Consider the following 22,345-nt stretch of genomic DNA (forward strand, 5'->3'; position numbering starts at 1 on the left):
CTATGTCACGATCCTTGAGCACCGTGTGAAGTTCATGTATGTATTACCAATATCAATACCAACAAGTCCTGCTTGAAAACCCCCAAAAAACCCTAAAAGGAACCTCAAAACACCCATAGCCATCCATGTATACGAATCCAAGAAAAGACAGCTTACAATCTCACACATCTGCCTTGTCCAACAATATCACACGCTCAACGATCCCCGATAAATACACTCTCCATCCCATCATCATCCGGGTCTCCAAAATGTGGCATGGGACTCTCACGACCACTACTATCGTACACAGCATGCTTGACACCCTCCCTCGAACAACCCTCCAATTCCTCTTGCTCAGCCTCGCCGAGAGCAGCTCGCTCAATGACCTCGACCTCTCCCTCATCCTCAAAACTCACACTCGTCCCACTCCCCTCATCTCCCACACCCCCGCTCACCCTCCTCGGCGAAATATTAATATTCATCCCCTCCATTCCCTTCCACAACATCTTCGCCCCCGCCTGACCAACCTTAACGACCCTCTTCCCCGGCGACGTTCCCAACCTCGGTAATGGCGCCGGATGTCCAGGGATGAACTTACTCATCGCCATATCCTCCGCCAGCGCTTTCTCGAGTCCGAGTTCTTCTTCGGTAGGGGACGTGAACTCGACTTGGCCGCGTGCGAGGCCGAGGTCGATCAGTTCGCCGCGGGATTCGGGGAGGCCGAAGAGGGAGGGCCATGGGTTTGCAGAGGGGAGACGGTAGAGGGATGTTGAGGGGTCTGTCCAGATTGATTTCCAGCCACGGGAGGTATCGATCTCTGCATGTGCTAGAATGAGACTCAACCCCTTCTGCGGCGGAACAGTCTTCTCTTCCTGAAGGGGTGCTGCGCAGGACGTCGCTGGTGGTAACTTCCACTCACTCATACCCACCACCGACCGTTCCTGTCCATCCTTGACCACGACCTTACCCAACTTCAGGACCAGCCCACCGCCTTCTTCGGAAACAGTTAGCACCCCACGACTCCCCGGCAACGCACACACCCGCGCCGAAACCTTGACGTCCCCGCCACCCTCCACATCAAAAACACTCACATTCCCTACACCAACGATCCTAACACCAACCCGTCCACCGTTCAAACTCCACACAACACCCTCTACCTCCGCCGCTCTCAACCCCCTCGTCAACCGCGAAATGCGTACAGCAGAACGTGGATCGAGGAGTTCGAGTACATCAACTGTCCGTGCCCCCGGCGGAACGACAAGGAGTCTTGTCCCACTCGGAGAGAGTGATACATGTGCGATCCCGTTTGGTGCCGGGACGGAATAGGTCGCCATGTGCTTTCCGCTCACGAGGTCGTAGATTGAGAAATACCGTGGTGCGGTAGGCTCTGACGTGGGAATCAATGCCGTGGCCCTTGAAAGCATACCAACCAGACTCTCGGGGGTAGTTGGCCTCGCGGACGAGACAGGCTGTGGTGCGAATCCGTTGATCGGACTCGAGTGTGCAAAGACTGCCCACCTGCCTCGAAGAGAGAAGATGGGGCGTGAGAGCGCGTTCTGAGCGATCGAGAATGTACGAAGGACAGTAGTGGGTTCCGAGCTGGCAAGAATATAAGCGTGGGAATGTGTCAACAAAGCGATGTAGGAACGTGAAGTCTGGATATCGATGATGTCGGTCGCGTTGATGTGATCCGGCAAAGGCAACACCGTTGGCTTCGATCTCCCGAACAGCTTGAAGCTGACACCCGCAGGACCCACCAGCAGAGTAAGCGGCGGATCCATCGGCACAACCCTCGCCAATCTCGTCCCGGCACCCTTCGCCAACTCCATCCCCATAACCTCCCTCATCTGCCCTGCCTCAAGCCCATCCCATTCCCACGCACTAACCCGTCCATCCCGCCAGGTACACCACACCCTCCTCCCACCAAACTCGACGTCCGCTCTGTCACCTTCTTGTGTCGCCTTCTCCTTCTTCGCGTTCGTTAGTAGTGCTCGAGCATTGACTTCGCCAGCTCGGTATTGTTGGGTGACGTCGTACGTCGATTTCGCGACTGATGCGGTGTTTTTGGCTGCTGTCGCTGCTAGGGATGCGGCGAAGAGGAGGTGGGAGGCGAGTTGAGTTGCTGGAGAGGGTGGAGAGGAGCGGGAGGGTCTGTTCTTCCCAAGTTAGTAATCCCAAGATAAAGGTTTATAGACAAGGCAAGAACCTGAGAGATACGGGCTGGACGGAACGGTGTGAGGATGATGGTGAGGTCATTAATATGGTTTCTGAATCGGTTTGTAAAATGAGAATGTAATGTTTGGCCCTGCGCGGGTCGTCGGGAAGCTGCCGCGCAGCGTGTGTCCTTTGTTGATCAGTTCACCAAGTTCTTGTCAGATGCGAGCGTAGCTTATTATAACGGGAACGAAGAAGAAAAAGTGGTGGTTTGCAGCTGAATGCTGTTCCAGTAAGAAGTGTGTATGCGTGTGCGATAGGGGTGTCGCTTAGAAGCCGATCAGCGACTGAATAGCGTCCAGAGCGTGCGTTGGTGATCCTGATGAACAAGGAAGGTGCAAAGTGACTCGTAATGTCGGTTTGAATGCTGTTGTTATTGGTAGATGGTTATATTGGTTGTGGTGGTGTTGTGACGAGTTGTTGATGAGTGGGTGGAACAGCCCAGCTGTGGTTGTATGAGTGGCTGGTGCTCCGCTTTACTGTACCGGTATCGCGCAGACACATGACGCTTATGTGGGAAAGTCGGGAATGGTCATTCGAGATATTTTATTCTGTTCATTAGTGAATGATATCCATTATTTGCTTACGTTTGGCAACTTTCCCGGCCTTTTAGATGGTCTGGTGGGGGTGGGAACGTACCCGGCAGCAGGCCCACGTAAGTATCCGTTCACCCCTCCTCACCCCAGTGACTCCTAATCTCCATCAACGCCCTTACCTCTTCCTCCTCCGCCTCCATAACCAACCAATCCAACCACACCACATGAGCCAGCACCCTCCCCACAAATCCCACAACCCCCACCACCACAACCGTCCCAAAGAATCCCAAGAACGCGAGTCCATCAAGAATGGAGTAGATGACCTGGAAAGGAAGCGCGAGTAATTCACGGAGCATTGTTGTGAGAAGCAGGGATGAAGCTGTGATAAGGTTGAGGATGATGCACAGGAAATCCAACGGGACTACCACCGCGGATTTGGGCAGTTGGAAGAGGATGTCGAAGAACCCATGGAGCAATCGGTTTGTCCAGAGGAGGAACAGTTTGAATAGTCGATAGGGAGTCAAATGCCCCAAATCAATCCTTGAGCGATACGGGAAATCCATGTCCAGACCTGTAGGATGTCAAGCAGTCAGCACGTACTCACTGGCCACGGTACAGAGCATTTGTTGGCTACCTACGTACTTCGAACGATGAAATCGCTGAGTACAATCAATAACTTCACGGGTTATCCTTTGAGCCTTGATATAAACGTCTTCTCGAAACGCGTGGACATAAGCATGACTCGGACCGTGCGAGAAGCATGCGTCCCATGACTGTCTAATTCTGCCCAATTTATATGTCAGACGGCCTTCGGGGGTTTTGCAGAGACTCTGACGATCACGAGCTGCTCACGCGGCCCACTGATGTGACGGGTGTCCAAGACACGCCGGGTGTTGCGTACGTACCGCGCGTGGGAATCTTCATACCCTGAATGAAAGCAGATTATCCTGTCCATATCCCGTTCTATGCAGATAGTAAAGCTATGCCAATCCTATGTTACTCGTTCTTGCTGCATCATCCTAGGCTTACAATATCCACTCTTGCACTTCTTACGCAGTGCTCCGTGAATCCTGCACTATCTTCCCAACCCAAACGGCATTCCCTGTATCCGCCGAACCAGCGCATCAACCGCATCAGCCCCAAAACTACTCCCCTCATCAACACTCAACCTACTTTCCTTAACGAGCACACCCCACGCAACCGCATCATCCGCCTCCAACCTCCTCGCCAGTCTCTGATCCAGACATAACTTGAACTTGGCACCACCACCAAGAACGTGCTTGATCGACTCATGCCATGATTCGGTGGATGGCTCGGACATCGGTTCACCACTAGGGAAGAAAAGGGTGGGGAGGGCGGCGACCGATACACCGAGTACGCGTAGCAAATCCCGTGCAGAAACCATGTCTCGACGAGTGACCCCCGACCACGTAATCCTAACCTCCCTCAACCCCTTCGCTCGTCCACTGAGCTCCACTAACCCCCTAAACGCCGCATCACTGACATAATCAGCACTAACACCCACCTCCCTAATCCCATCCCCAATCAACTCAAACACCGTATCCAAGCTCGATGGTTTGAGTCTGTAAAGGGGATAATCGATCCGTAACTCCTCCACGATCGGGCCGAAGGTGGAGAGGAAGTGGAGGACAGCTTCGGGGCGGGTGTTGGGGAGGTGGGAGATGCGGATTGTGCGGATTGTGGTGGCTGGCCATGGTGCGGTGTAGATGAACGCGTCGGGGACCCCGCCGCGGAGGTGGAGGGATTGAAGGTTTGGTGGCCAGGATTTGACGGGCATGCGGTCCATTTGTGCACAGCGGGAGAATTCGAAAGTGTGTAGTCGCTGAAGTTTGGCGATGGAGTTGATTACTCGCCCGAGGTCGTAACGTTCGATGATCCATTCAAGGTCGAGATGTTGGAGGTTTTCACACGCACCCAACGCATTGACAAACGGGGTGGTCAAACTCCCCTGCGGAGCCACGAATCTCCTCAGATTCCTCAACGTAGGCAAGACCTGAACAATCTGCCCCACATCCGCCCCTACAAGGAGATGCGCATCCCATTCCCATACATACTCCCTCAGATCCTCATTCTCCGATAACGACCACCCGAAGTGACGGGCGTGGCGTTGGCTGCGGAGGTAGGGGTAGCGGTAGAGGAGGGATTGGGCGTGTGGGGTCCAGGAGCGGCAGACGAGGGCGACAGAGGTTAGGTCGCGGGCAGGGAGATCTGCGATGCAGAGTTTTAAGAGTTCAGGCGGGAGTGTTGGCCATGGTGATGGATGGGCTTCGGTCATCGAGATAGGGAAGGACGGCTCCGGGAGGCTCTGTTTTGTGGGTTCGGCGGTTGCAAGGTGAGATGTGCCGAAATATGTCGAGGATCGGTTATGACGAAATGGACGCGAGAGAACGAAAGAGAAGAGATGAACGGGTTAGAGATGAACCAGATCTGATTAAAACGAGGCTTCGTTCTTCTTGAGTGATCAACAAGTGATGAGCGAAAAAGCCAAAAACGAATCCCTCGAACCGGAGTCGAGCCGGTGACCTTCGCTTGACGATGTTACCATTACAGAGCGACGTGATGAACCAACTACACCATCGAGGGGTTTGTGTAGCCGGGATTGCAAAAGTGTTCCAAGGCAGTCAAAACAGTCGGATAAGTCGTCGAGATAAGAAGACTCCCCCGACGTCGCCGCCTGCTGCGCCCTTTCAGATCAGCAGCGCTCACGGTCCGCGTAACAGAACTCGATACTCTCGAAGAACCTTCGGACATTCTAAGTTATACGACGACCTTATCACGATAACGACCAATATCGACGGATCAAATCAAATGACAAGGGTTCCCGACAAGCAAGTCCCGGAACGTCCTAAAAGCCGAGGCATGTTCTACTTCCACGGCGAACCAGACGAGAACGACATGGCCGCTGCGGATCAGTCAGGCAGCTCAAGTATGCGAAGACCACTCGCGACAGTCGGAGTCGAACCAGACAACGTATCGCCCGGCTCCGAAGCCGTTGATCCGGTTAACGCACAAGAATACCGCGAACTACTCGATATCCACCAACAACGTCACTCACCGCGACCTCGTCCTCCTTCCGCCACAAACTCGCACTCCTCTACTCCCGGTGGTGGTCGAGTAGTCAACCTCCCCGCCTCAAACATGTACCAGTTCACCGCCCAAAGTTCCGCCGAAGCCGGATCCGCAACCCCTGTCGAGATCGAGTGGGAAGTCGACTCCTTCGAGGACGACGACGAGGTAACGGACCTCGTTGGCTCCTTTGGCGAGGATCCATCTACATTTATCGTCGGATCTGGTCCACCGCCTACATTTACGCCTTCGAGAACGAGATCAGGGAGTTTGGCGTCTTTATCCCTCAACACCCTCTCTTTCCCCGGCGTGAGCGAACAAAGCATGGCCGGCCTCTCCCTCGGCCTCTCCCACGCCGAATCCCGCGCCCCCGTCGGAATCATCCTCCTCACACCTCCCTCCGTCGCACAAACCCGAATCCTCCGATCCCTTTCCTTCCCGACAACAACCCACCAACTCGACATCCCACCTTCTGAGTTACACACGACACCCAAAGAGGAGATCCTCCAAGCGTTAATATCGGCCTGTACGACACTCCTCTCCCGCTCCGCATGTGCGATTATTACGTCCTCCGCGGCACTGGCACACCTAAACGACGACCTCCTCGCTAACCTCGACGGCGACGACGACGTCCCATGCTCCCTCCTGGGCTCCCTCTCGCAACTGACGTGGTTAACGACCCTTCTCCCCCCACGACGCCGAATCGTGGGTATCATCACGAGTACACCAACCCTGACCCCGAGTTCGTTGAGTACCTTGGGGAGTTTGTCAATGGTCACCCAGAACCAGATTTTCATCGAGCATATCCAGCCTTCTGACAATATCCTCCACGCACGCGAGGCTGCACGGAGGATGCGAGCGCTTGCACGTAACGCAGGTGGAGAAATCGGTGCTCTCATCTTGGAATCGTTGGAGATGAGTGCTTGGACAAAGGAACTGAGGCATACGCTCAAACTCCCGGTGTACGATATGGAGGGCCTGGGAGGGTGGATGTATGAAGGGTGTTCACACTCGCCTGGTATATGGGGCGATAGCGCGAATGGGACACCCGCGCTCCAAAGTCCCGTCGAGACGGGTGGTTTCGCAGGAATGGGCATGGTCGTCGAAGCCCCCCTCTCCTCCTCCTTCACCTCCCGCATCGACCCAGCCCACAACCCCCTCGCCCAATCCCCTTCCTCATTCGCCCAACACTACGGAATCGGCTCACTCTCCGCCTCACTCTCCGGCCCTAGCGGTTCACGCCCCATCCGTGCCGCCGGCCGCTCACAGGCTGCTGCACTACATCGTCAGGGAAGTGGGTATTTGCCGAGGAACCAGAGTTATACGTATGGACAGGGACGGATGTTTCCGATGGCGTTGGGGGCGAGTGGGGGGGTTACGCCGCCGCCCCCGAGGGTTGAGGATGCGAGTATTATTGAGTGGAGTGGGAGGGATTTTGATATGTAGGCGAGGCGAGGCGAGTATTATTGAGTGGAGCGAAATGGAGTTGGGCGGTGCTTGTGAGAGGTGGAGAAAGGAAAATGTGACAGGGAGTTATGGGTGGGGGGGGGGGGTACGGCGGTGAGAGGGGGCACGGCGGTGAGAGGGGGCACGGGGTAAGATAAGGTATATGATATGGATAGATGATACAATATTGCTATGGTAGTGGTGGTGATACGTTTAGCTATAGCTAGCTATACGTGATTTTGATTATTGCATTCTACGCAAAGCTCTCCTCTCCCGCTTCACCCTCCGTCAGATCCAGTACTTCGACTGTGCCGCTCCCCTTCGTATGCAACCTAATCATCTCATTCATATCCTTCTGGCTCAATGAGCCCAACCCACTCCCACTCCTGCCCAACCTCTCATCCTCCTTTTCTGCGCCCTTGAAGGCATCTCTGCCATCTTTGGCCCAATCTTCTTCCCTTCGCATCTTTCTCATCTGCGACGATGCCGCGCTTGATATCGAGGCCATCTTTTGCTGCTAGAGCAGAGATTGCGGCGGACATTTGCACTTTGACGGGTCTGGTAGGGTGGAGAGAGAATCCACCCGGATGCATCTATTGCCTACCAAAGAGGCCCCAGTTCTGAATTGCGAAACTGCTCAGAATAGCTTTCAACTCCCCCCTCGCTTTCTCAATCCTCGTTCCGCCGCCAATACTGCCGCTTGGGGTGAATGCAGACGTGAGGCCCATGTCCATACCAGTCCCTGATGGTGTACCCAGGCATGCGACAGAGAGCATATCATCCATGTCAATGAAATCAATGTTCATACTGATCACAATATCGGTTTCTTGTTGTGGAAGTCGGTTAACCACGAACGGAGCGAGTGAGAGCGCGTGCCCGGTACTCACAAGGTCATCTGATCCGCAACGCCCAGGGTAGAACTTGACGACTTGTGAGTTCCCATCAGGATGTATGCTAAGACATCATTTCTGGTTGTCTCTGAAGTATATGGGTGGTTGGTGTGAATGTAACGTAGACTGGATTCTCTGTGAAGCGGATGCCGGAAACGACCTCCTGCATTCCCCATATACGGACGATCTCGTTTTTTCCCAGTGCACGTATGTCTACGTTACAGGCACCTACCAACCGCAAAACCAACACGAAATATCAATCACGGCATCCCCGTCCTTTCCCCCCCTTCCTAGGGACTCTCTACCATTGATGCCACGGCCACTGCCAGCAGCTGGTAGGGATCTGATCGCACTGCGATTATGGTTTATTGAGAGACCTGCGGTCCCAACTCGAATATGGGAGAAATATGCTATACCACCAACGATTATACGGCCGGTATCAACGTGGCATCTGACGTTGGGGATCATGAATTTAGAAGGACCGGGAAAAGTGGAGGAGGCCGTGCGGCTACTGGAGCGCATACGGGACGAGATCGTATGGATCAAGGACGAAGGCCTCAAAAACGCTACCTTTGCGTCACCATTATCACCCATAGAACAAGACGAAGGATACAAACCACTGGAAGTCCTTTTCAAAGGCGTCAAGACCAAGCAAACCGCCAAACCTGACCGCGCCAGAGCTTTGTACACCACACCGGTCTACCCAACTCCCGAAGACTTCAAACACCTCGTCACCCTCAACGCCGTCACCGCCCATATCCGCTCAAGGCTTATGAGAGCTGGATTCCTCCTACGTGCAAATCCAAGGTACAAACTCCACCTTACACTCCTCCACACCAAGCGCAGATCGGGGCCGGTGCAACCGCTGTTACGTCCACCAAACCAGTCTACACCCCTGCCATTTCGGAAACCACGATGGGATATCAGCAACACCATTCCGCGGCCGCAGCCGCTGGTATCAAATCGAAAACAAGAACAAGCCCAAGCGCTGCCCGACCCGGGGCAAGTACGGTCTCATGAAGTTGGAGTTACAACGACAAATCCAGAGAAGAGACCAAGCGACTCGACGGAACCCAACGCAACATCAAACGACTCACCAACAGACCCACTGTCCATCCCCAGACGACCCTTCCCCGGCTCCTTCGACGCAAGACCTCTCCTACAAGAATTGTCCTCGCATGAATTTGGTCGAGCGAGGATTGATCGGGTTGAAATTTTGAGACACGAGGAGGAGCCTCTAGGAGACGGTGAGGGGAAGAGGGAGGGGGCAGAATGGATGGCAATGTATAGGAGTGTTGGAGGGATTGATATATGAGCATTGAGCGTGTGGGTAGGAGAGGAGGAGTCATGCATGATCGATAGCTCGGACGGGGCGATCGTGATGCCCTTCACCAATGAGCTAATGTTCGAGCGGGATGGACTACTACTGATATTTGTGGTACCTATTCTAAATATCTAACAAATATTCAGCAACCGGATTGCTGGCCTTGATTGCTTGATGAAGAAAGATGACGTTTGGGGCGAGGACTGAAGAACATTTGCATGGAGGAAAACGAAGCCAGAGCTGCATTCGAGGACGACATGGGAAAAAGGTCATTGCCATATTGGGGTGTACGTTTAGAGCAGAAGGTAGACAAAGTAAAACAGTTCGCGCTCCACACTCCAGTTGCAAAGCTCCAAATTCCTTCTGTGGCAGCCATAATATCGATGCGCGTAACGTTACACATCTGCAGCAGCAAAGCGGCACATAAACGGTGGGAGTTTGACTCGGGAGATGTCGGGAATCGGGTATGTTAAGCGAGAAGATTGGAACTCATGTCGCAATTTGGGCGTGCCAAGAATAAGCCTGCAGTTCCAATTGTGATCATGAGGTCCAGACCGGTACCGAGGCAGAGGTCTGAGTGGCCTGATCCATCGCCGTTCTGGCTGACCTTTATCGACAAGGTTACACTTGAATGACTTCTACACTCGAACCAATCGCCATGTCATAATCTCCTCTTATCGTTGTGTTCCCCGCATGCGCAACTCGCCAGTTTTGGCTGCCGTTCGCCAAGTTTCACCGCCAGACCGCGCACCTACTGTAAACTCCAAATTAAGCATGGGAGCAACCAGAGCACCTTATCGCCGCTCTCAAGCTTATCATGAAAGAGAGGAAGTCTTACTTCCGACCAACCCGCGTGATCCTCTCTCTCAATCGCATTGCGCAATCGCAATGAGGGGCGGATCATCCTATAAGTACTGCGGCTACCCGTTGGCCATGGCCATCAACGGATCATCTCACGGTAAAGCTTGACAGCTGTAGCCAAGATGTCCCAACCTCCCGAGTTTTACGAAATGCAAGAGAAGGAAAAACGCCCAATCCAACAAGGTGACATCGAAATAACCGACCTCACCAACATCCCCTCCCACGCTTCCGGTGTTGGTGGTGAATACCCCACCCAATCCCAACCCACCGGAACCCAACGCCATCTCAAATCACGTCATGTACAAATGATCGCAATCGGCGGCACGATCGGTACAGGCCTCTTCATCGGTTCCGGAAAAGCATTGGCGCATGGTGGACCCGTGGGTGCCTTACTCGGTTACACCTTCATGGGCATCATTGTCTATTTCACCATGCTATCATTGGGCGAGATGGTAACCTACCTCCCAACCTCAGGCGGCTTCACCTCCTACGCTACACGATTCGTCGACCCCGCGGTCGGATTCGCCACGGGATGGAATTATTGGTACTGTTTTGGGATTACGCTGCCGGCGGAGATCACGGCTGCGTCGATTGTGATACAGTATTGGGATCCGAACGATGATCATTTGGCGATTTATATCACGGTTATGCTGGCTACGGCTCTCCTTATCAATTTGTTTGGTGCAGGCGCATACGGCGAAGCTGAATTCTGGTGTGCGATCATCAAAGTCGTCGCGATCCTCGGTCTCATCATCCTCGGCGTGGTCCTCGACCTAGGGGGTGGTCCAAACCATGATCGTCTAGGATTCCGATACTGGAAAAATCCAGGAGCGTTTAACGACACCTACCTCGGCATTGAGAATAAAAGCACCGCTCGCTTCCTGGGATTCTGGAGCGTATTCATCCAAGCAGCATTCTCCTACCTCGGAACCGAAATCGTCGCCGTGACAGCGGGAGAAGCCCGTGCCCCCCGCCGTAACGTCCCGAAAGCCATTAAACGCGTTTTTTTCCGTCTTGCCGTGTTTTACTTTTGCGGTATCCTCGTCATTGGACTCACGGTTCCTTACAACTCTGACCGGCTCTTGAGCGCAATTACACAATCGACATCGGCCGCTGCGTCCCCATTCGTCGTTGCGATCACGAATGCCGGGATAAAGGGCCTGGATCACGTTATCAACGCAGTCATTTTGACCTCCGCGTTCTCAGCCGGTAACTCAGATCTCTATACCGCCTCCCGAACCCTCTACGCCCTCGCCCTCGAAGGAAAAGCTCCCAAGATATTCGCGCGTGTAACGAGAAAGGGTCTCCCAATCTACTGCGTCCTCCTCACATTCTGTCTCGGACCCCTCGCCTACCTCAATGTCTCCTCCGGTGCCTCCACAGCATTCAATTGGCTCTCGAACCTCTCCACCGTCGCCGGGTTGTTCACATGGAGCGTAATCTGCTGGTCCTACATCCGTTTCCAAAAAGGTCTCAAAGCACAAGGCATCAGTCGCGACACACTCCCCTACAAAACCCCATTCCAGCCCTACGCAGCCTACATCGCCCTCGTATCCCTCTCGATCATCATCTTCTTCAACGGGTTTTCCGTGTTTATCGGTGGGTTTGCGGTACAGGATTTCGTGGCGGCGTATATTGGTGTTCCCATTTTCTTTGGGTTTTGGGTTTTCTGGAAGGTTTGGGGGAGGACGCGGATGGTGGGGTTGGAGGAGATGGATTTGTTGACGGGGGTTAAGGAGATTGATGAGTTGGAGGAGATGGATCGGGCGGAGGAGGCGGCGAAGGGGCCGCAGGGGTTTGTGGGGAGGATGTGGAGTGCGGTGATGTAATGGTGTGTAGAATCGTGTGTTTCTGTGATATCCTTGGTCTAGTTGTAATAGTCTTTGGTGGGTGATATACCCGTCTGATCATGAAGCATCCCCACGATTCGAAGTCGACCCAGCAACAAGAACCCCTCTGTACTCAACCCCAGGGTACCTCCCCACCAACCCCTCCCACTGCACCAAAAACCGATCAACGACAGGCCTCACCAACCTCCCACTCAAACTCAACCCCCTCACACGCGCAAAGCTCTCCACATACACCATCCTCGGGCCCATGCCCATGAAGCGGGGGATATATGCTGCGAGGATGAGGGTGACGCATGTTCCGGGGCCGTTGGCGAGGATGAGGTCGGGTGAGGAGGTGAGGAGGACGTGGAGGGCGGAGAGGAGGGAGAGGAGGGCGGTGAGGGGGGTTGTGAGGAAGGATTGGCCGACGTGGCGGGCGCGGGGGAGGGTGGTGATGCGGTACTTTTTGGCCGCTCCAATTAGCGAATGAAACAAAAGATAGATGCTGGGGTGTTCGGCATACCCTGGGTGTCTCGTTCTCGTGTGTTTGTGGTAGGGAATCCTCGAAAGCTTTGGCTTTGGCGGCACTCAGACTGTCTCCACTACTCACGACATAGGTGCGTATATGATATAATCCCATATCCAAACTTCTCAGCATCATGATCATCTCAGCTGTATGTCCGCCTACTCGGCACCCACGATGAGCTCAATCCCTCACAACCGAACCCACAATGACGAACCTGATCCCAACATTACCATTAGGTGAGCCTTGTACCCCGCCGGCTTCTTCGCAGGTCGTGGACGCCATCGTCCAGGTAGGACATAGAGCAATCGTATGAAGAGGAGAGAGACGATGGAGGTCAGGGAGAGGAGGATGGTGAGTGTGCTCATGTCTGGGGGGGGGGTGGTTGTGTGGTGCCTGGCAAGTGAGACGGCCGGTGTAACGTAGACAGCAACCCACCTTGTTTAGGCAACTCGATAAATAAGAAGTCTGGCGCTCTGTAAACCGGTCAAATGTCAAGAACAACCGACGCGAATAATAATGGATCACTACCTGAGGATCTGGATGCCTTGATTCTCGAATACCTTGCTCTACACGACACATACTCCTCACTTCGCACGTCATTATCTACGGCACTGAAGGATGGCTTCTGGGATCTCAGTGTTGCGAAGAGGTCAAATACGGGGATTGGACCGCTGGGATATGATTTGAGGATGCGAGCGAAGCGTGGTCTAGCTGGGCAATTGGAGATTGCGGAGTTGGTGTATGATGACGCTGGAGATGTTGTTGAGGAGTTGGGTGTGGATCAGGCTCAGAACGAGAGGAATAATGAGATGAGAAGGCGGCGAAAAGGCGAGGAGTTGGAGGAAGGTGAGGCCGATGACCTGGCACAACAACTAAAGAAGATGACGATCTCGGAGGATGACCCACTACGGTGGTATGGAGTACTCGTCCACCCGCAACTACGTGCTGCGCAAGGACACTTCGTTAAGAGCCTGAAAGACTTGGTTGAGATTGTCAGACTGACGAAGGAGATGGACGGCCTTGAAACGCGGATCGAGGCAGCGAGACGGGAAGCACCGAACACAGAGGAGAAGGTGGAGGAGGCAAGGGAGGATGTTGAACACGATGAAGCACGACTCGAGGAAACGAAAAGTGATATATAAGGTATACGACTAATAAAAACACTTACCTCCCTCAAAACTCGGAGAAATCGATGCGTCTCCTCATCCTTCCTGGTCTCGTCATGAGCTCCTGATCATTGACGTACCCATTCCGAAAACCTCTCGTTCTTGGACAACCTACTCAGGCATCCAACGATGTACATCCTCTCTTTATCCATGACGGGAACCAGAGACCTCGATGGAACAACCTGATGCTTCTGCCTCCAGACAACCACACATTCCTTCAAGACCTTCTGTACCTGCTCATTCCCATCAGTAATATACTTCTCAAATGCCTCAGAGTTTTTACAAACGCATTAATCGAAAACGACATCTTGAACAACTTTGGCCCCAAATGTTCGTCGTCAGAGTCCGTGAATGAAAAAGAGTCCTCAGGGAAGCAAGCGAGCAATTTATTGATGGCTGCACCCTGGTCTTTCGGGTAAGTCCCGGCAGCATTGATTCGCATGGTTCCACCGGGTGTCGTGACGGCCCAGGAGACGGATAGGGTTATCATTGTTGCCCAGTGGGTTTGCTTCAGAGGGGGCACCAATCTTTCAGAACCAATGGCAGCGCGGATTGCCCGGGTAGGAGGTCATCGCACAAGGCAAACGCACGGTCGAATTTGAGCGAGCTCACTGCCGGATTGAACCTGAACGTCTTCATTGACAGCCAGGATCAGGTTCACAATATCACCACTACAGGGGAAACACAGATTCAAGTCGAGGTTTCGACTTTTTTCATCCGAACCCTCGTTCTCACGCTACCTGAACACGTCGCACGCGCAGGCTTCCTACCCAACGGTTTACGACGATATGCAACGCTAGATATGTGGCATGATAAATGGTATTCAAAAAATGTTCTCCCTCAGTGTCCTTGCCCGTTCTTGCTCGCCACAACCCTCCTCTCCGCTTCCTCAAACACCCCCAGCACCTCCCCATACTTCTCCCAAATACCATCCCCCTCTCCGTCCTTCATCCCCTGTACAACTCTCTCACTCCTTCCCCCCCCCTCAGCCTCCCATCTCGCCGCCATGAAATCCTCAAATGTCTCCCCCTTCTTCCTCAACACCCCCCAGGCAGCCTTATTTGCCCCTCCCAACGCGCATGCATTCGCGGCCCCCTTCAACAACTTGTACACCCCCTCCCTTGCGCCGAAAACTTGTCCGATGATGTTGTTAATGGCGGGGTTGGAGGAGCCGCCGCCTACTACCCAGATCTTGCCTGGGCGGCCGGCGCCTTGGGCGAGGAGGGGTTGAGAGCGAAGCCGCATAGAGAGGGCTTGGGATTCGATGATTGTTCGGACATCATCCCTGGGAACGTCCCACTTCCCACCAGGTTGGACTTCCTCCAGTTCTCCATTGGAGAGGAACCGCCAAGTTCCGGAGGGGGCGGCGGGGATGATCTCGCTGAGCGGGAAGTAGAACCCCAATTTCGCCGGATCATCCGCGTTTTCGCGTCCCAGCACCGGTGTTTCGAGGGCGATCTTCGTAAATTCGTCCCAGGTGTCTTTCACTTTGGATACCGCATCTCGGACCCCCAACCGCGCGAGGGCTCCGTTCTTGTAACAGAGCATGGCCATATACAACCCCGGTGTCGTGGGGTGCGCGAACATGTGATACCCGGGGTCTGTGATGTAGGTTGGGGTGGTCACTAACAACGTCGTCGATGTCCCCAGCGAGATAATCACATCCAACGGCCTCAACGGGAATGAAAGCAGCGTCGCGGGGTTATCTCCTGTGAATGGGACCACGCAACAATCTGTGGGGAAGCCATACCGGTGCACGAAGTAAGGCGAAATGTAGTCAATCAGCCGCCCACCGTCAGTCTCGGGGATTCCGAGTTTCTGGATGAGAGAGCCTGGGTTGTCGCTGACGAGAGAGACGAGTCTCTGGGAGTAGGTGTTGGAGGAAATATCCCAGAGATTCATACCACAGACGTCTGCGATGTCAATGGGTGCGATGCTCCCCAGAAACAACGATGACAAAAAGCTGGAGACGAGCGAGATCCGATAGGTCTCGTGATAGACCTCCGGACGATTCCGTCTCAACTTCAATATCTGCGGCCCAGTAAACCGCTCGTGCGCCTTCGAGCCCGTAATCTCCGCCAATTTCTCAGCGCTCCCGACAGCAGCCTCATGATCCGCGCATTCCCTCGACGTGGAATGATCCTGCCAATTCGGGGAGATGGGGTGGGTAAACGCTTTCGGACTCAGTTGCTCCACTAAAGTCTTGTCTTTCTCCAACGCTGCCAACAACCCTTCTGCCTCCCGTGACCAATAAACACTCCCATGTTGTTGTCCCGCCCCGGAGATCCCCCGCACCCTCCCAAACTCAAATCCCTCGTCCTTCATGCGCTGTAACACAAGATCAAGCGCCGCGATCCACATCTCGACCGGAGCAGCGATCTCATCGCCGTTTACGTGGACGCCGGAAGTGGTCTTGTACTGTGGGAGGTCGTTGTCGAAATGGCAGGCTGCTTCGTGGATTGTTTGGAGGGAGGAGTTGATTGCCACGATCTTTAGTTGTTGGGTTGAGAGGTCGCAGCCGAGGAAGAGGTCGTCTGGTCTTGGTTCCATTGCAATTGTCAATGAACTGATTGTATGTTTGGTTGATGGACCCTCCATTACCTGACAGTTCACATGTCCATCTTCCAAGGTTATTTGAGGGTCGGTGCACGCGCGCGGTTGGCGGTCCGCGCGGGGAGACCTCAGGTGAAGCGCCAATTTACCCGGTTCTTTAACCGGTGCAAACACCAGTACGTTCTGCCACGAAAATGTATTGAACCCAAAAGCACCGCGGCACCATATCATAGCTCATCCTAAGCCATCTCCTCGTCCTCATCATCCTCATCATTCACAAACTCACTACTCAAGTTCCTCCTCCCCTCCTCACTGACAACTCCCCTCACCTTGACTTCCTCGTCCAACTCCATCAAATCCTCCAAAATCACCCCAACAATCTGTTGGAATTCCATCCCCGTCTTAACCTCCTTCTTCTTCGTCGCCCGAAGGTCACGGAACGCCTTTTTATAGTCGGTAATTTTCCACCAGGTGCTGGGATCGGAAGCTTTGATCTCGGTCCATCGGATGAGGTTCTCGTGGTGCACGCCCGAATCGCGGATTTTGCCAAGTAGCCATTCGGAATCACCCGCCATCCATCTCGGCTTCGCTTTGTTGGCCGCACGTGCCGGAATCCCTTCTTTCGCACCTTTCTCCTCGTCCTCTCCCTCCTCGGCGAACTTGGCGACAGCATTCGGATCAGCCTTGAGTGCCCCAGCACTCCTCACCCACTTCCAGCGACACTGCAACCTACTCCTCGCACCACCCATATTCGCACTAACAATTCCCCAATTAATCTTCTCCATATCACCACCAACATTCGCGACAGCCTGGTGTACCGCATCCCTCAACTTAATCTCCTCCTCCCGCGTCCAACGGTTATCGTTCCTCTTGTCTCCACACACCAGATAATTCCTGTATCTGTCTCTGACGTCTTCCGGCATGCGTCCAATAGCTTTCCCGATATCCTTCCACACCTTCCCTTTTTCAAGAAGAAGACGCTCAAGTTCCTGATCCTCCTCCTCCGTCCACCTCGCCCTCTTCTCATACGGCGAGTACTTCCTCCTGATATGATTATACACGGAATGCTGCTTCCTATACGGGACAGCCGCATAACACTCCTTGAAACACGCCTTGACCTCCTTCGTCCTCCCCTCTTTCCACACCTTTTCCTTAAAATCGTCGGTAGACCACTCATGGTCCGCACAGTGCTGCTGTACGACTTTCTCGAGAAGTGCGACTTCCTCGTCGGTGAAGGAGCCGATAACGACGTCCCGGCCTTTGTCGTCTTGGGTTGTTTGGGTGGAGTTGCCGGGGGTGTCTTCGCGCCACAGAACATGAACGCGAGAGACGACGGATGGTTGACCGCGGGCGGGAAGGGCGGCGTGGAGTTGTTTCCAGAGGGGCCTGAGCTGGGTTTTGATCGCGGGGCGGTCGGCGGCGCGGAGCATAGTCTGGAATTTTGCTTCGGAGAGACCTTGTCCGTCGAGCCAGGCCTGAATCTGGGACTTGATCACGGCGTCTTCTTCGGGCGTGAATGCAACCTTATTCTTGATAATCCTCTTGCTCTTGGAAGTGGAAGTTGCTTCATCCTCCGTGTCATCGTCCGTCAAGTTGTAGACATCATTCGCAGCTTGTGCCACACTCTCTCCCTTCATCTTCTTCTTCTTCGCCTTCTCACTCACCACACCCGCGGCCACCGCAACCGGCGCTCCACCCAACAAGGCCGGATACTCCCCTCCCTGCGCCGCGTTCGGAACCGGGATGGGCATAGCACCCGCCGCCGCCGCAAGTTGCTGCACCAACATCGCATTTGCGGCTGGATCATCCAACCTCGGGTCGAGCTGCGAGTGATCGAAGTGCGGGACCGGGACGCATACGGGGACGGAGTTTGCTGCGAGGGCTGTTGCGACCAAGACTGCTTCGTCGAGAGCGGAGAGGTGGTGGTGGGGTTGGTGGTGAGTGTGAGTGGGAACTGAGGTGTGACCGAGGAGGCCTTCGTAGGGGATTTGCACCGGTTGGGGTTGGGTTTCGGGTTGGGAGGAGGCGATTTCTTGGGTGGAGTCCTTGTTCCTGTGTTTATCCTTCTTCTTCTTCTTTTTTTTCTCCGTGGTGAGCGGGGTCGAAGCTCCCACGGGCTGGAACCCAGCGAATGCAGCCGGCTCGCCTTGGGTAGCGGGGGTCAACAAGGACTCGGAACCCAAGAGAGGTTCTTGGGTAGCTGTAATCGAGTGAGTTTGGCTATCGCTCACAATCGCGGAAGGTATGGGCTCGGCGAAGGGGGAGAGTATTTCTTCGGCGTTGTATGCTACCCGAGATTCATCCTCGTGACGGTGCTTGTCGCGTTTGTGCTTCTTATCCTGCTTCTTTTTCTTCTTAGACTGTTCACCATGTCAGTACATCCCAATAGATGAATCTGACAGCGACGAACCTGCTCCCCATCATCTTCCCTTCTCCTCTTACTGCTCTTCTCGCCGTCGGACTGATTATCAACGTGAGTCGCCTCTTGAACAGCTGGTTGCCATGTCTGCGGCGGAGTAGCATAGGGCTGGGAAGCGGGAACTTCGTCAGGCTGGTGCCTCTTGTTCTTCTTCACGACTTTTGTCTTGGCCATTCTGTAAAGGTTGGCTTTGCGAGCGTGAGAGTTCGTCCAAAGTCAGGGTTACTGAAGATTTTGTTGTGACCAGCGGAGCAGGGGATGTGCAGGCACCCGTCAGCAATGGAGGTGTTCGTGGGCTGATTCGTGTAGAAAAAGGAGTTGTAGAAATGATACAAAGAATGTTTCTTCTCTATCGACTTGCCCTGATCACCCAGATCATTCTCGTAGACGTGTCACTGCAATAGGGAAGCGCGGCGTGTCACTGGCGTAACGACGACCTCGGAGATCCACGACGTACAAACAACACAGACCGATCAATTCAATTGGCGTGCAACCAGCCCTCCACCAACTGCCCACATACCCGGATCTTCCCTTAGACAAGCCAAGGCTCGCTGGGCTTCATCTAATACCCTAATTCAAAGCGAACGACGCAACAATGTCGCAGCCTTACTCCGGTCCATACGGTGTGCCTCAACAGGCCCAGGGCCAACAGCCCAATGGCCCCCAGTACCCCGGCGCACCACAACAAGTTGCGTCTCCTCCAGTCGGATACTCCGCTGACGGCGCGACGCCCGCTGCTGCTCCCGCGTCAAAGTCTCGTCGTGCGTACCCTACCCAGCAATACGACTTCACGGCTTCTGCAGCACCCGTCGAGGCTCCGCAGATGTATGCTGGTGGACCCGTAGCTGGCGCTGCCTACGGCGCACAAGATCAGCAGTTCTTTACGCCCGCAGGTGCTGCATCCCTTCAACAGGCTCAGGCTCCTGTGGGATATGGTCAGCCTGCGCAGGCAATGGGCTACCCTCAGGATCCCAACCAGCAATTCCAGGCAGCTCCGATCTACGGTGCGAATGCTCCCGTCACGCCAGGCTATGGTCCTACGAACCCTCCACCTGCGCAACAACCCCAGTCTCCAGGAATGGCAGGCATGACCCAGCAATTTGGTCAGATGGGTGTCCAGGGCGCTATGCCCACCGCAGGCCGCGTCACGAACAACATCTTCCCCGTCGATTTGATGACACAGCCGCCTATCCCCGCCGAACTCGATGCGCCCCCACCCACGATTAACTTGCCCCCAAACACGGCCCTGACGCCATCAGAGCACGCGAATTGTCCTCCGGAGTATATGCGGTCTACACTCAATGCTGTTCCGCAGACCTCGTCCTTGCTCAAGAAGTCGAAGTTGCCGTTCGCGCTTACGATTCGTCCTTACATTACGCTTCGTGACGATGATGCGCCTGTTCCCGTGATCCCCGATACCGTTATCGCGCGTTGTCGACGTTGCAGAACATACATCAACCCATTCGCCGTCTTCATCGAGGGTGGGAATAGGTGGCGGTGTCAGATGTGTAACCTGACCAATGATGTCCCTCAAAGCTTCGACTGGGATCCTGTGGAGAATAAGCAGCTTGATCGTTGGCAGCGTGCGGAGTTGAATTACTCTGTTGTCGATTTCATTGCGCCGAAGGATTATATGGTTAGGCCGCCACAGCCGTTGGTTTATTTGTTTTTGATTGATGTGAGTATGCCTGCGGTTCAATCTGGACTCGTTGCGACGACCGCGAGGACTATTCTTGAGAGCTTGGATCGCATTCCGAATGTTGATAAGAGGACGCGGATTGGGTTCATGGCTGTTGATAGTGCGTTGCATTATTTTAGCATTGTACCCGGACAGGCTGAGCCCAACATGCTCGTTATCTCGGACTTGGACGAGCCGTTTTTGCCGCAGCCTGATGATTTGTTGGTCAACCTCCACGAGTGCAGGGAAGGTGTCGAGACCCTCCTGAGCAAGATGCAGGATATGTTCGGTGGTAACACCTCCACCGGAAACGCAATGGGTCCTGCCTTGCGAGCAGCTCATAAGCTCGCTTCTCCTATCGGTGGTAAAGTCGTCTGCTTGATGGCTTCTCTACCCAACTTGGGCGTGGGCGCCTTGAAGCCGAGAGAGGATCCCAAGCTTTTGGGAACAGCGAAGGAGACTGGGTTATTGCAGGCCCAAAACTCATTCTACAAGAGTTTTGCGGTGGAGTGCTCGAAGAGCCAGGTTTCGGTTGATATGTTCTTGTTTGCGAGTGGGTACCAGGATGTTGCCTCTTTGTCGTGTCTTCCCCGATTTACCGGTGGACAGACATTCTACTATCCCTCATGGAGTGCGAGTAGGACCGAGGACGCCGTCAAGTTCGCGCATGAACTCTCGGAGTTCGTGAGTGCCGAGATTCAATTGGAGACCGTCATGCGTGTCCGTGCGACATCTGGGTTGCGTATGTCCGCATTCTATGGAAACTTCTTTGCGAGGTCTTCGGATTTGTTGGCGTTCCCTGCTATGCCGCGTGACCAAGGCTACTGTATCGAGGTTGCGATCGATGAGAACATGACGAAGAGTACCGTGTGTTTCCAGACTGCGGTCTTGCATTCGACGTGTAAGGGTGAGAGAAGGATTAGGGTTTTGACGCTCTGTCTTCCCGTTACGCAGAATTTGTCGGAGGTTTATGCGTCGGCGGATCAGGTTGCTATTGCTACCCTGTATGCTAACAAGGCTGTTGAGAGGACGCTTGATTCTGGGTTGAATGATGCGAGGGAGACGTTGTTCAAGACGTTGGTTGAGTTGTTGCAGGTGTTTAAGAAGGAGTTGACCACCTCGAATATCGGCGCGGCGACTCCACTACAGTTCACGCATAACCTACGACTATTGCCGCTCTTGATCTTGGCGTTGACGAAACACACCGGATTACGGAAAACTACGCAAATTCCCACGGATATGAGGAGTGCAGCGTTGGCGTTGTTGTCGTCTCTGCCTGGAGCACATTTGATTCCGTATATCCACCCCAGGTTTTACTCGTTGCATAATATGCCTGACGAGGCTGGGTTGCCTGGTGCGGAGGGAATCGTTATGCCGCCTACGATGAACCTGAATTCCCAGTTTTTCGAGCCGCATGGACTTTACCTCATCGGGGACGGCCAACAACTCTTCCTCTGGGTCGGCCGTGCCGCCGTCCCGCAGCTCATCCAGGACGTCTTTGGACTCCCCGACATCACGGGTGTCCGGGTCGGAAAGGCCACGTTGCCCGTATTGGAGAACCAGTTCTCGCAGCGGATTAATGCGATTATTGGAAAGATTCGGGAGAGTAAGGATGGGAGTTTGTATTACCCGCATCTTTACATCGTGAGGGAGGATGGAGAGCCTGCACTTAAGGCTTGGGCGTTGAGTATGTTGGCGGAGGATAGGACGGATGGAGCGGCGGGGTACCAGCAGTGGCTTATGCAGTTGAAGGACAAGGTGAATGCGTGATCGTCATAGCAAGTGTTGGGGAAAATGAAAGAGATCTAGCCAGCAGAGTAAGGTATTTTTGAATTGC

General features: G+C 54.1%; 11 protein-coding genes and 1 non-coding gene across 12 annotated transcripts; 5 read left to right on the forward strand and 7 right to left on the reverse strand.

The window, feature by feature from the left end:
• Positions 1 to 79: 79 nt before the first annotated feature.
• SAICODRAFT_66950 (uncharacterized protein) lies at positions 80 to 2,603 on the reverse strand. Its single transcript, XM_019170277.1, has 2 exons — positions 2,186 to 2,603; positions 80 to 2,130 (listed from the first exon to the last, which is right to left on the reverse strand). The coding sequence occupies exons 1-2, from the start codon at positions 2,233 to 2,235 to the stop codon at positions 195 to 197; spliced, it is 1,986 nt and encodes a 661-aa protein (XP_019022443.1). The 5' UTR covers positions 2,236 to 2,603; the 3' UTR covers positions 80 to 194.
• A 257-nt stretch (positions 2,604 to 2,860) lies between these two features.
• SAICODRAFT_26766 (uncharacterized protein) lies at positions 2,861 to 5,025 on the reverse strand (the record flags this gene model as incomplete). The annotated part of the gene is made up of 5 exons (XM_019166977.1): positions 2,861 to 3,300; positions 3,330 to 3,332; positions 3,364 to 3,512; positions 3,635 to 3,692; positions 3,903 to 5,025. The coding sequence occupies 5 exons, from the start codon at positions 5,023 to 5,025 to the stop codon at positions 2,861 to 2,863; spliced, it is 1,773 nt and encodes a 590-aa protein (XP_019022444.1).
• A 130-nt stretch (positions 5,026 to 5,155) lies between these two features.
• On the forward strand, positions 5,156 to 7,350 carry SAICODRAFT_154837 (uncharacterized protein). The gene has a single exon (XM_019165571.1). The coding sequence runs from the start codon at positions 5,286 to 5,288 to the stop codon at positions 7,260 to 7,262; it is 1,977 nt and encodes a 658-aa protein (XP_019022445.1). The 5' UTR covers positions 5,156 to 5,285; the 3' UTR covers positions 7,263 to 7,350.
• SAICODRAFT_t125 lies at positions 5,246 to 5,333 on the reverse strand. Its single transcript has one exon. It is a non-coding gene; the product is annotated as a tRNA-Tyr (tRNA).
• A 159-nt stretch (positions 7,351 to 7,509) lies between the features above and the next one.
• SAICODRAFT_31299 (uncharacterized protein) lies at positions 7,510 to 8,007 on the reverse strand. The gene has a single exon (XM_019167889.1). It carries the CDS (start codon positions 7,768 to 7,770, stop codon positions 7,516 to 7,518), a length of 255 nt encoding a protein of 84 aa, XP_019022446.1. The 5' UTR covers positions 7,771 to 8,007; the 3' UTR covers positions 7,510 to 7,515.
• A 376-nt stretch (positions 8,008 to 8,383) lies between these two features.
• On the forward strand, positions 8,384 to 9,811 carry SAICODRAFT_31300 (uncharacterized protein). Its single transcript, XM_019167890.1, has one exon. The coding sequence runs from the start codon at positions 8,463 to 8,465 to the stop codon at positions 9,465 to 9,467; it is 1,005 nt and encodes a 334-aa protein (XP_019022447.1). The 5' UTR covers positions 8,384 to 8,462; the 3' UTR covers positions 9,468 to 9,811.
• Positions 9,812 to 10,486: 675 nt separating this feature from the next.
• Positions 10,487 to 12,166, forward strand: SAICODRAFT_59972 (dicarboxylic amino acid permease; the record flags this gene model as incomplete). The annotated part of the gene is made up of 1 exon (XM_019169725.1): positions 10,487 to 12,166. The coding sequence occupies one exon, from the start codon at positions 10,487 to 10,489 to the stop codon at positions 12,164 to 12,166; it is 1,680 nt and encodes a 559-aa protein (XP_019022448.1).
• SAICODRAFT_31303 (UDP-N-acetylglucosamine transferase subunit ALG14) lies at positions 12,115 to 13,060 on the reverse strand (the record flags this gene model as incomplete). The annotated part of the gene is made up of 3 exons (XM_019167891.1): positions 12,115 to 12,628; positions 12,690 to 12,850; positions 12,907 to 13,060. The coding sequence occupies 3 exons, from the start codon at positions 13,055 to 13,057 to the stop codon at positions 12,245 to 12,247; spliced, it is 696 nt and encodes a 231-aa protein (XP_019022449.1). The 3' UTR covers positions 12,115 to 12,244.
• A 62-nt stretch (positions 13,061 to 13,122) lies between these two features.
• Positions 13,123 to 13,845, forward strand: SAICODRAFT_20707 (uncharacterized protein). The gene has a single exon (XM_019166307.1). The coding sequence runs from the start codon at positions 13,181 to 13,183 to the stop codon at positions 13,832 to 13,834; it is 654 nt and encodes a 217-aa protein (XP_019022450.1). The 5' UTR covers positions 13,123 to 13,180; the 3' UTR covers positions 13,835 to 13,845.
• An 853-nt stretch (positions 13,846 to 14,698) lies between these two features.
• SAICODRAFT_26771 (D-xylulose kinase A) lies at positions 14,699 to 16,408 on the reverse strand (the record flags this gene model as incomplete). Its single annotated transcript, XM_019166978.1, has 1 exon — positions 14,699 to 16,408. The coding sequence occupies one exon, from the start codon at positions 16,406 to 16,408 to the stop codon at positions 14,699 to 14,701; it is 1,710 nt and encodes a 569-aa protein (XP_019022451.1).
• A 186-nt stretch (positions 16,409 to 16,594) lies between these two features.
• SAICODRAFT_20709 (uncharacterized protein) lies at positions 16,595 to 19,029 on the reverse strand. Its single transcript, XM_019166308.1, has 2 exons — positions 18,822 to 19,029; positions 16,595 to 18,771 (listed from the first exon to the last, which is right to left on the reverse strand). Exons 1-2 carry the CDS (start codon positions 19,002 to 19,004, stop codon positions 16,651 to 16,653), a joined length of 2,304 nt encoding a protein of 767 aa, XP_019022452.1. The 5' UTR covers positions 19,005 to 19,029; the 3' UTR covers positions 16,595 to 16,650.
• A 624-nt stretch (positions 19,030 to 19,653) lies between these two features.
• SAICODRAFT_59873 (uncharacterized protein) lies at positions 19,654 to 22,278 on the forward strand (the record flags this gene model as incomplete). Its single annotated transcript, XM_019169718.1, has 1 exon — positions 19,654 to 22,278. The coding sequence occupies one exon, from the start codon at positions 19,654 to 19,656 to the stop codon at positions 22,276 to 22,278; it is 2,625 nt and encodes an 874-aa protein (XP_019022453.1).
• Between the last annotated feature and the right edge of the window lie 67 nt (positions 22,279 to 22,345).

The sequence above is a fragment of the Saitoella complicata genome (genome assembly GCF_001661265.1).
Source record: "Saitoella complicata NRRL Y-17804 unplaced genomic scaffold SAICOscaffold_20, whole genome shotgun sequence".
NCBI classification, from domain to species: domain Eukaryota; kingdom Fungi; phylum Ascomycota; class Saitoellomycetes; order Saitoellales; family Saitoellaceae; genus Saitoella; species Saitoella complicata.

Excerpts from the sequence above, each read along its gene's own strand:
- SAICODRAFT_66950 (XM_019170277.1), bottom strand. The coding sequence starts at position 2,235 with ATGACCTCACCATCATCCTCACACCGTTCCGTCCAGCCCGTATCTCTC. Across the intron at positions 2,131-2,185 it reads GTCCAGCCCGTATCTCTCAG|ACCCTCCCGCTCCTCTCCAC; the intron begins GTTCTTGCCTTG and ends TGGGAAGAACAG.
- SAICODRAFT_154837 (XM_019165571.1), top strand. The coding sequence starts at position 5,286 with ATGTTACCATTACAGAGCGACGTGATGAACCAACTACACCATCGAGGG.
- SAICODRAFT_31299 (XM_019167889.1), bottom strand. The coding sequence starts at position 7,770 with ATGGCCTCGATATCAAGCGCGGCATCGTCGCAGATGAGAAAGATGCGA.
- SAICODRAFT_31300 (XM_019167890.1), top strand. The coding sequence starts at position 8,463 with ATGCCACGGCCACTGCCAGCAGCTGGTAGGGATCTGATCGCACTGCGA.
- SAICODRAFT_20707 (XM_019166307.1), top strand. The coding sequence starts at position 13,181 with ATGTCAAGAACAACCGACGCGAATAATAATGGATCACTACCTGAGGAT.
- SAICODRAFT_20709 (XM_019166308.1), bottom strand. The coding sequence starts at position 19,004 with ATGGCCAAGACAAAAGTCGTGAAGAAGAACAAGAGGCACCAGCCTGAC. Across the intron at positions 18,772-18,821 it reads GGGAAGATGATGGGGAGCAG|TCTAAGAAGAAAAAGAAGCA; the intron begins GTTCGTCGCTGT and ends CATGGTGAACAG.